This window comes from Macrosteles quadrilineatus, unplaced genomic scaffold, assembly GCF_028750875.1.
Source record: "Macrosteles quadrilineatus isolate MER2022 unplaced genomic scaffold, UCM_ALF_1.0 Scaffold_7__1_contigs__length_78375512, whole genome shotgun sequence".
NCBI lineage: Eukaryota > Metazoa > Arthropoda > Insecta > Hemiptera > Cicadellidae > Macrosteles > Macrosteles quadrilineatus.
This window is the reverse complement of record NW_026542600.1, coordinates 29615031-29627185: the sequence shown is the minus strand read 5'-3', so window position 1 is coordinate 29627185 and position 12155 is coordinate 29615031. Positions and strand designations below refer to the sequence as shown.

The 12155-nt window shown below is 35.6% G+C and overlaps 1 protein-coding gene across 4 annotated transcripts in view; it reads right to left on the bottom strand.

Annotated features, from left to right (window-relative positions):
* Positions 1-3841: 3841 nt before the first annotated feature.
* The window catches only part of LOC128998322 (E3 ubiquitin-protein ligase HUWE1), a 173687-nt gene continuing 165373 nt past the window's right edge, over positions 3842-12155 (bottom strand). For all 4 annotated transcript variants that reach the window (XM_054424414.1, XM_054424416.1, XM_054424415.1 and 1 more), the window contains 5 exons: positions 10794-10981; positions 9210-9343; positions 7295-7460; positions 5574-5764; positions 3842-4512 (listed from right to left, as the gene is read on the bottom strand). In XM_054424414.1, the coding sequence (XP_054280389.1) occupies positions 4410-4512; positions 5574-5764; positions 7295-7460; positions 9210-9343; positions 10794-10981 (782 nt within the window). In that variant the 3' untranslated portion in view covers positions 3842-4409. The remainder of the gene's footprint in view (positions 4513-5573; positions 5765-7294; positions 7461-9209; positions 9344-10793; positions 10982-12155) is intronic.

Here is a 12155-nt window from a genome sequence, read left to right as displayed (position 1 = left end):
TGGCCGTGGCGATGACGCTGACGTTATTAGTAATTTTGCTAACCCCTCTAGAAGTGAATGTTATAGTGAGGTACTGAAACGTGGTAAAAACACTTCCAATATCACTACCAGTGTTGTTGTATCGCCTCAGTTATGTATGTCTCCTGGTGATGATGGCAATTGGAATCAAGTGACTAGGAAGAAAAGGATTAATGTAAATAGTCGTGGTGATAGAGAGAAGTCAAATCCAGTTCGTCCTCAATCTAAAGTGCAACGAAACCGAGCTATAATAGGCAAAGCCAAACAAACTGGACCTCTTGTTGTGGCGCAGAGGAAATCCTGGGTGTTTTTATCAAGATTTGACCCATGTGTGAAACCTGAAAGCCTAGTTGAGTATATAAGGAACTTGTGTCCTATTGAACACTCTCAAATCCAGTGTGAACAACTTCCCACTAAGTACCAGGGTTACTCATCTTTTAAGGTAGGTGTACCTTCTGACTCTATTGACAAGCTGTTGGATAGCAATCTCTGGCCTGAGGGAATACTTATATGTAAATTTTTGACTCCTAGAACTAATAGTCACAGGACCAGTACTAGGCCTAACCTTGAACAACATGATAGGCCTAGGCCTACTTCTAAGACTTCTGATGGTCCAAAAAACGGGACGTAAGCCCCAACCCACATTGTCTTGGGGCGGAAAAAAACTGTGATATTAGTCTTAGGTTTGATTTCTTAAATATTAGGTCTATTTTTAACAAGATAGAAGACCTTGAAGTTTTGTTACATAATGAGAACCCTGAAGTATTGTGTGTTGCCGAAACGTGGCTTAATGAATCTAAGCTGAATTGTTTTAATGTAAATGGATACAAAACCATTTCTGAATATTCTAGACCTAACCGAGTAGGGGGTGGAGTTGCTCTGTTGCTTAAAACCGACTCTAGGCTTAAATTTAAGCCGATGACATTATCTATTGACGAAGACATTTGTTCTGAAGGTGTATTTGAGTTCTGTTTGGGACTAATGCAGCTAGACAAGTTCCAAATTATTGTTGTGGTATTGTATCGGCCTGGGACTGCCAACAGCGCTGATGTGATTGATTTTATTGATCGTTTTGACTTGTTGATTTCTACCCTCAGAGATAAGTTTAATATCCCGCTTCTTATTTGCGCTGACTTAAATATAAACAATCTTGAGAGATCCTGGGAAAGTCAGCTGCTTCAGGATTTGTTAGAATGTAATAACCTGAACATTATATTTAAAGGTCCAACGAGAGTAACACCTGATTGTATAACTCAGCTTGACTATTTTATTGTTGACTCGTGTGTTGCACATATGTTTCGTGCCCCCAGTGCCAAACCTGTCTTTTTTTCTGACCACCATTTGTTATCAGTACACTTGTTGTGTGAACGTTTTGGAGAGGAAAATGTAAATAAGACAGTGAAGAGGAAATTTACGGCCTCGACTTTTGAAGCCTTCAAAATTTTATCTAGCAATGAAGCTTGGATGCCAGAACCTAATTTAAGAAATATTACCTCTAATGATTTATTTGACCAGTTCTACGATTCGTTTATGTATGTTTTTAATGTAAGTTTCCCTGTGTCTACTTCAAATACAAAGAATGAACATAGCCCTTCTTGGGTCAGTCATGAGGTATCGCAGTCGCATGAAGCACTCTTGGACCTGTACTGGAATAGGTCGCCTCACTGTTCTGTCGATGGAAAAAATGCTTATCGCGCAGCTAAACGTCACCACTCTGCACTTGTTAACAAAACAAAAAAGGCCTTTTTTGGTAACAAAATATTAAATTCCAAAAACACAAGCAAGGAATCTTGGGCAGTGGTCCGTACACTGTGCGATGAAAAGTATCAGACCCAATCAAACCTGATTCTTATGATCGATGACGTGGAAGTCAAAAATCCTCAGACAATAGTAGACTATTTCTGTAAATCTTTTCACCAGGAAATATGTACGTTGGCTAAAGATAATGTAGCCCCTGTGTTGCCCACTGATCTCGAAGCGAGTCGCTTTGTACTGTCTCCTACTTCTGCGTCTGAGGTTCGTGAAGTCGTCTTATTAATAGGATCAAAAAAAAGTTCTGGCATTGATGAAGTCCCATGCAGCCTTCTCAAACTTTGCAATGAAAACATCTTTGAAGCATTGGCCTGCGCTATTAACAAGTCGTTTGAAACTGGTTGCTTTCCTGATTCGTTGAAAACTTCAAAGGTTGTCCCTGTATTTAAGAAAAATGATCCTCTTAACGCAAGTAACTACCGGCCTATTTCTGTCCAGCCTTGTTTTGGTAAAATCTTTGAGATTATTTTCCTTAAAAGATTGCTAAGTTTTATTGAAACAAATAACATCTTGTCAAATAACCAATTTGGGTTCAGAAAAAACATGTCTACCTGTGATGCCATTTTTGCCCTTTTAAAGGAAGTATATAACCACCTTGACATATCTGACAGCTTACTATGTCTCTTTTACGACATGACAAAGGCTTTTGATCTTCTTGACCACAGGATCCTTCTGGATAAGCTGCGAATGCTTGGCATTTCTGGAAACCCACTGCGATGGATTTCATCGTATCTTAAAGATCGGCACATGATTGTATCCTTGAAGCACAGAGGCCCTGACAACATCCTTCGGACATATAAATCGTCTCCATCACCAGCTCTGAACATCGGTGTCCCCCAGGGATCAAACCTTGGGCCCATCCTATTCCTGTTATACGTGAATGACTTGCCTGGCTCCATATCATCTGGAAATTTATGGCTTTTTGCCGATGACGCCTGTCACCTAGTCCCAAGCCCAAATCGGAACATCACGATTGAAAACGCCCAAACTGGCTTGCTTGAAATGTCTACTTGGTGTAGCGAAAATCATCTGGTCCTTAATTCTAGTAAAACTAAATTAATGGAATTTTATAACAGGAAGAAGCCTGAACCACCTCCGATATTGACCTTGGACGGGGTGCTACTTGAAACCTGTAGTGAAACCAAATACTTGGGCCTACACATTACGGAGAACCTTAATTGGGGAACACATGTCGATGCAATAGCGCCCAGACTGTCATCTGTCACCTACCTGCTGTTTAGACTTCAAAAGCTGGTTGACATCGAGATTCTCCTTAAGGTTTATTATGGCTGTTTTCATAGCATAATCTCATATGGTTTGGTATTTTGGGGTGGTTGTAGTGAGGCAAAACGCATCTTCATCCTTCAAAAGCGTGCAATTAGAAGAATATGTGGAGTTCATAGACGGACACACTGTAAACCTTTGTTCCAAGAACTGAACATCCTCACACTTCCGTCCCTCTTTATATTGGAATCCGCATTGCTTGTTAAGAAGAACCCCAATATTTTTGTAACAAACAGCATGGTCCACAATTACAATACAAGAAGAGCAACAAATCCACATGTACCTCAAGTAAATTCCACCCTTGCAAGCAAGAGCCCTTACTTCAATAGTATAAAAATTTACAATAAATTGCCTCAGTACATCACACAAGAGCCCTCTGTCAGCAAATTCAAGAACCTGCTAAAAACATTCTTAAGTCAAGAGGCCTACTACAGTGTTGATGAGATATATGTCTAGGCCATGTACAATCTTGAAGAGGAAATGAATCCATCTATATAAGTAAATATGAAGAAATGTATAAAAACCTGACGACCACGTCGCTGATGCGATACCAGTGGGAATTCTCCAAGTATCCAAGTAAAGTAAGTATCCAAGTATCAGTGTTCTATGTGCCTTTTTACATGTACATGTCCCTGGACTCATATAAGTCCACATGGCATGGACTTAAAATATAACATAGAGATAGCAATTAAATAAATCAATGTAAAAAGGCAATAAAATAGAAAGACACCATTTAAAAAACTTTAATTTCTATATAGTTTGTCAACAACTTTCAATTACTTAAATCATATGAAAATAAAGTATTAGTTTAAATTAATCAAATAAACATCAAAATACAAAACGTAACTTTTTACATATAATAAACAAATTATGCTAACTTCGTGACATTTGGACATTCCGATGTTACAGAAATGTGTTGCAATCATGCCTTAACAATGCGAATGATGTAACATGGAAACCAGTATGGAGCACTTAAAGTTTAATCTCCAACGTTTTTATTACTTTATTTACTTCAATATATAAACAATACATTACAAATTTTCATTATGATGATTCAAAGAAAAAATACGGACAGTGAATAACATCACATGAATGGATAGTATTAACTATTAACAATGAAGGTGAAAAAACAAGGCGCTAAGCTTTAAACAAAAAATATTTGTATTGTATTGTAACTATCACTGAAGTTATAACAAGCTCTTTTGGGCACAAAATAGTAATAATTAATTCAGCAAGGATTTTTTTTCCAAAATGTTTTCTCAGTCTCAAATTTTAACCCTAACTTGCGATCTTGTTTAGGCAAATCCGAAGCCTTCTGAACACTCATGGATGGCTTTCAAAAGATAGGTCCTTAGCTTCGTATAAGTCTCGTAGACAGGTAAATCTAACTGGTTAAAGCTGAAACACAGACAGACAATGCAAAATCAAGAAAATAGTCTCCAACTGCTTATACAACAAGTTTTGAGGAATAGCTCAAAATTCTAGATGAAAGAGGTAATTCTATTAAACATTGATCCATGTTATACTAGTTTCATTGAGTGCAGTACTATACATTTAACACGTTCAATGGCTGCGCGATGGCCGGCCACTGCCGGTGGTGTGAACAGCTAATGCGCTGCGTGGATGAGTGCGCGAAAACGTTTAAATTTAGTTTAATGTAAATAAGAGACATATACTGCGTACCAGTTGTTGAGGACGTAGTTTTACAAGAACCCAACAGATAGCAGCTCTAAACAATCCTGCTATGCGGTCCTCAGTATGGCCAAATGGAAGGAAAAAGCACGGGTGAATTACCCGGATACACCATAAAAAAATACCGCAAGAAAATGGCCAAGCAATGTTAGGTTCCTTCCACAATGCTACAGTACATACATTATCGTTGTTCTATTGCATGTCATTAGATTTAAGCCCATACTACAATATTTTTTTTAAACAATCCCTACCACCGATAAATTAGTCAAATCTGAAAACGAACTATACCAGTTTGAAGTATAAAACTGGCACAACAAGCGGCAAGCGAAACAACGTCTCACGACAGAGGCTAACCTCACACTAGAACAATTGTTTGTAAACGGCACTTTGACGAGTATACTCGTTGCACGCCACTAGAAAAGGCCAGCGGTGACAAGATTACTCGTCTTTTGCAGTGAACGTGTTAAGATATTTTTTCCACGGTTCTGAAAGCAACTATTATTGAATATAACATTTTCTTCAAACTACAATTTAACCTGTAAAAAATCCCTATAATTTTACCTCCACAAATGACTACTAGTACAATATGACCAGAAGACAGTTTAATTATACTGAAAAAATATTGTTGGCTCCAACTTGCAGCCAAAGCTATAAATGATGTTGTGTAAACCAGTTTTACAAATATTTTACACTTATTTACTATTTGTATTTGAGCATCTATTAAGGAAAGGTTTCTTTTTCATTAACCCATTTTGTTAGGTACGTACCAAGTATGGGCTGAGGGTAGACGATCTGTGGACCGTTCATCACGATGGATCTGGAACTTTTGAACACCATTCATGCCTTCAAGGGCAGCAAACCCTTGAAGTGGAACTTTGGATGTCCCTGTGACAAATTGTAGGAATTTTGCTCTGTCAGCGTGATCAAACTCCCGCAGTGCTCGCCAGAACCATTGGATCTGGAAATTATGGCAAGACGTTAATACAATAGCGAAACAAGTGAAACAATATAACAACATATACATACATTACAAACAAAAATCAATACATCTCAGATGTGCAATGAATGCATTCCAGCCATATTTAACTTACGCTTACATTCTGCATTGATCTTTTGATCACAAATAATATGGTGTTTTATGTTATTATTTTATTTTCAAATTTATCTACACTCATGTTACTATGTTACTATGGTCTTGTTATTATCTAAGGGGTGTGCGATGCAGCAAAAAATGTTTGATTCGATTCAAAAGATTTTCAATTTGAATCGATGCAACTTGATTCAAAGCAATACGGCACTTTTCTATTCATGTCAATAGAGTGAAATAACAATAATTAGAATTTACCACATTTTTGTAACGCAAATTTTTGTTCATGTGAGATTAGGCCTATTCATACATAAGACATATATGAATTTTAGGTGAACAAATAATTTATTTTCAATCATATATTAGAAGAACCTGTATTGCTGGAAATGTCAGTGAGCTGCTTGCCTAGCCTATTTCATAATATTGATTTTAGAAATGAAGATGTCTAAGTGTAAACAAATTAAAACATTTTTAAGATTTATACAGAAACTTTCAATGATTTACATTGATAAATTCTGAAGAGTTTTATCAATGTAAACCTGATAAATAAAATGGAATCAGACCTACAAACTTCACAAGGTATACATAGCTTCAGACCCACACAAATACCAAATTTATCAGTCTAAAACATCAGTCTTACTAGTTCAGTATACAATTTTTCAGACTTGTGTTATTTTAGAATGATTTTGGAGCGACTTGTTTTGGCTATGCTTACAGTAGTAAAACATGTCTCACACAGCTAATTTTATGCTTAACAAAACTTCCAATTATTTGCAATTTGTCAAAACAGAAAATTATAAAACAATTAATGCAATAGTTCATGCAACAGATTCATTAAATAAGAAAAGGAAACGCAACATCAACAAGCTCCTGTATTGCATTTACTTTCTGAAGGCGTTTTTTCGTATATGGATACTGAATCCCCCATGAATCGAATCGTTTTTTGACCACCACTGAATCGAAGCGAGATTCGATGCATCAAATCGAAACAAATCGGAATTTCAATGAATTTTCGATGCATTTCACTCCCCTACTATCTAACTTGGCCTTTTTTTAACAGTTGATTCCAAGAGCATGTAATTTAGCACCTAGGCCCTGAATTGACTTTCAGATTAGTAGGTGAGCACATAGAATTAAACAACCCATTCCTATTATTAGAACATCGGCTTATTGCAGATTTGGTTAGAAAAGCATAATTTTTATAGCAAATCATATCAAATGGCCAATTTTAGAGATTCTGGCTTTTATTGCCATATTTTAAACAAACAATCAGACATCGCTAACTTGCACTAATCAATGAGTTGATTGAACCTTGTTCTAAACTAAATATTAAAAATCAAGACACACTTTCAATAAATATTAAAAAAACAGAAAAAAGGCAACTGTTGTTCTTGTTGTTACCTGCAGTGAGTTTGGCTGATACTTGTAGTACTCTGTATTTGCCTTCAGGTCCTCTATGTCAACATTAGGAAGCCCTGATATTAACAGCTCAAGCTCCTGCTCGTTGAATATGCTGATCAACCTCTTGGGGATTATGTCGTAGAATCCCTCCAAGAAAGAGTTTAGCCTGGAAATTATGTTTTTCATTAATAAAAAGTCTAAGACAATATGTGATAGACATATAAAATTTCAAAATTTTAATTGTATTACCCTTAATTCTAGGATATAGAATATTTATTTCATCACCCTAACAGCGCCTAAATTAAAAACTTCCCATTTTTAAACTACTGGAAACATTTTTAACTGCTTATGTACTTGTGCATAGTATTTTTTAAAACAAAAATTAAGGCGTGGACTGCCAACTGAGCCACTGCCATCTTTACTATTTTTAATCCCACCAAGTGAGGTCATTCAATCAGAAGTATTGGAAGGTACAAAAAATATTTGCTCATAACTCTAGTAAAAAAACAACTGGAAACTCTAATTTGATCAATACTAACTAGTGATGTGTCGATACAAGAAGGCAATTTTTGGTTTCAACGGTTGTTGGAAAAATTACAGATACCAAGAATAATTCTTGATCAATTATTGGTGTTTTCTGTCTTTTTTTAAATTGATGTTTAAATATCGGTACTGCTACTTTGGTGCCAAATGAGCTTGGGCATATTGATCGCTTGGTATTGTGGCTTGGTATTGTGGTAGCGGAGACTGAGAACGGCTACAGATGGACCAATGGCAGCAACCATAGGCTGACTAATAAATCCAAACTATACAAAATTCTTTTATTTCATAGTAGGGATGGACAGATCTTGAATTTTTTTAGAAATTTTAATTATTGTCCTACGAGATGAGATTTTATTAATGTAAAATTACATCTGCAGAAAGTCAATGCAATACCCCCAATACAGGAGCGTGTTGTTGAGTTTCCTTAGCGAAGGCGTACTTATTTAATTAATTCTTTGTATGCAAATATTGCTTAAATTGTTTTATAATTTTTTGTTTTGACATTGCAAATGATGAGAAGTTTTGTTAAGTGTAAGCAGTGTGAGACATGTTTTACTATGCAAATATAGCCAAAACAAGTTAATCCAAAATCATTCTATAGCAAAAGACAAAAAAAATGTACTTTACTAACAGATGTTTCAGACTGATAATTTTTTTTTTCAAAGTTGAACCATATCATAACTGATATCACCATGTTTTCATTGCGTAAGAGTTATTTTTTATAAGGTAGGCCTAATTTAATATATTTTTTTATAATGTTGATTTTTATTGAGGTTTTTTAATAAAAGATTTGAAATATTTTAGCCTTTTAACATTAATATAACCAGTCATCTGTCATAAATCAGTAGGTATTTAACAATGTTAAAATAAGGTCAAAATGTCAAACGTACATTTCCCATATGTATGAGAAGGGAAATCCCGTCTTAAAATTTTATGAAAAATAAAAAATCCCGTATTGTCTCAAACTAAAAATCCAATCTCGTCCATCCCTAAATCACAGGTGTTTTTCGGGTCATCAAAATTCATGTACAATTCATGGTTTCCCTGGTTTCATGGTTGGCTGGACACCCTGTATAGTAATAAATTTATTGAATTTGTGATTATAAACTACAATACTTACAAAGTAAGCTATTAAGTCCTAAATTCTTTGAACTTGGTTTAGCATTTTATTACAGAGTTAATATTATAACTGACACCCTTAATTAAGCAAAAATTGACAACTATTTGTGCAACTAACATTTTTTTATGACATAAATATATCATGTAAAAAACCGCAACATTACTTTTACAGAACGGGTTCAAGTGGCACAAACACATCACTAGTATCAACATAATTTACATTACAAATTACAGATTGATCTAAAGAACATACTGTTTTCGGATGGCTCCAGTCATCTTCATCTGGCAGACTAGTCGTATGTAATCCATTTTGTTGTCTTCTGTAACAATAATGTTACGACCATTTGGTAGTAGGTCTCTGACGTCAGTAACACCAAACTCTTGCACCTATAATGACAATGTGTTGTGATGAGCATCAGGTTACACTTCTACTATCTACTGTCTGAACAGGTCCTTTATTAGGACTACATATCAAGTGTTATGTTTTGTGACATTTTATCGTACAATATATATTATCTATAAGCTCCTGAACTGATATTTTCTCAGGTAAGCTAGCTCAACTCAATCCCTTTCCAAAGAAAAAATCTTGTTACATATAACATTTAGTTTTTGCTATAGGAATGAACAATACAGGGTGTTTTTAAAAGAATACCGGGATTTCAAACGATCGTTGCTCGGGGACTATTCAAGATAATTAAACGATTTAAACGTCGAATTGGAGGGAATAGAATACAGTTTTTTTCTCATTCTTTCATACAATTCGGAATGATTAATTAAAATTGAAATTTTAATCAATCTTATATGAGCGTAAAACTGGCAAAGTCTGTACGCGTAGGGCGATTGGCAGGTTTATCTGTTGTCTTAACTGAATCTTTTTCGGTACAAAGACTCTATATTTTATAGTAGCATCATAAAGTTACCAATTTATGTTCGTTAAACCGAAGACTTCGTCGGGCAAACTTTTCGGGCTTCTGATGCAGAATTGTCGGATTTCTTCGGCTATGTCATCGCTTGTTTTTAGCCGGCCAGGTGAATGTCTTTTCAAAACATTTCGGTGCCACAAAACTCATTAAACCAGCTTCAAGTTTCTTTATCATCAAGTAGATTTAAATTTAGTTTAATTTAGCAATGGATATAAACTCTGTGAACTACAGATTACAATCTGTGCCTTCTGTTGCGCCATAAACGTCGTACTGGCGACTGGCGTCAGGCGTATGAGTCACAATAGCGGCCTATCACCCCGCACCTGTTTTACGCATACCAAGGTCAACATTTCCTCCCTTGCAACACAGGAAACAAAACTTAGTTATTTTAGCTTTAATTTGACGTATAAAACGTTTAGTTACCTTGAATAGTATCCAAGCAATTACCATTTAAAATCCCGGCATTCTTTTAAAAACACACTGTTTGTCACACTCTTAACTCTTATTCATGGTTGTTTTTCTAGATGATTTTTTATAAACAAAAAAAAAATCCATGTCAGAATTCAACTGCAATATTATAGGTGGGTCACAAACATATACAGGTATGAAAAAACTGTAGCTACTCCATAATGAACAGTATGCAAAGAAGTGTGGCTACCAAATTCTAACCTAAATTAAAAATACAATTAATTGTCAAAAATGAACTATTCCGTTATGAATGGCTGCTTCATTGCAAATCACTTTTAAGTTAGTTATAAGAATACTTAATTTCTATGATCTAGGTAACATTCATAGTTACCAATATATAGTAAAGAGATGTTACTTAACCCTGAATTTCCAGCAGTCCAGAAGGAGATTTCTGTTCTTAAACTGTAAGGCAAGCTATGTTAAGTGGTGAGGACAAAGTTACTCACCTCCGTACTGAATGTTAGCTCATAGCCCAGCATGTCCACATGGTTCTCCATGAGGAAGATCAGACCCTTATAGAAACTATAATCTTCACTCTCCATGTCCGTATATTTGACTAGAATTCCTAAGATATGTTTGTAAAAAGAACGAGTGAAGTAGCATTCTAGCAATTTGTTGTCGTAGATTGCTTTAGCTGCAACAAAACAAACAGATATTTGTTATGTATGTTTGGAAAAACTTCATTTAGATAGTATATTGCAAATATTATGATTTTCTGCCTACTAGATTAAGTTAATATCATATTTTTCAAATTTAAAGTCTGATTAAAGTTAGTCAAACACAGAAGACTCCCTCTAGTTCGGCTTCGGTTGGATCGGCCACTGGATGGTCCGGCCCGGTCTCAGGGGGACAAGTCATATCGTTACGGGCGAATGACCTTCGACAGGATTCAACTTAAATGTTTCGTTTCTGGCCATAGAAGTAAACAATTCATGTCATTTTAGTTGGCGGGTGCTTCTATGGGTGAATTGTTGGATATTACCTATGTAAAACTATGTTACATAACCTCAAAATACCAAGAACATTTTATAAATAGTTTTTCTTCAGTCTTATATGTTGAAATGGAGTGCATAATTAAATATTTCAGACCATTTTTTACTCGGTAGGTTCCCCAGGGACGTATTTAAGTATCTGCCGCCTCTAGGCAACGAAGTGTGCCTCCCCCCCCCACCACTTTTCAGCGCACTCCCCGACCTCACTATTATCACCCCAATGGCCAATACATGCCCTGTCAGTTGATTTTGTAGAAAAATAAACGGCAATATTGCATGCTGCATAAAAAAAATAATAACTTTTTGAGCCCTTTTAACAGACGTTTTTGTGCCGTTTTTATGCAAAACGTGATCCTGGCTTGGATACATGGAATGCAATCAGTAATTATAATCACGTTTTGCGGCGTCAAACGGCACACAAAATCATCTGTATACAAGGGCTCTTATAAGGCTTTTCATTGGATACTTTTAGTCAGATCCACCAGAGAGACATGCTATTGGCTTTTAAATGAAACAAATATGTTTCCTCATAACAGTTTTATAAAAATAAAAAAAGCATGAATCGAAAAGAAAAAAGTACGTACTTTTTCTTAATAGAATATTAGACTAATATATAATTTTAAATGAGTTAAGTTAGTACAGTAGTAAGTATTTTGTTCACACTTTCCTTATTTCAAATTTTTCAACCTTTCAGCTAGCGCTGCCGTAGTGACTAGTTAGTGCCGTATGAAGTATGAAGTAAACAGAGGGAAGTGTTTTCTTTGTTCCCCACTACGCTGACATAGCGCGCGTGTCCGCCAGACCAATTAATAGGGC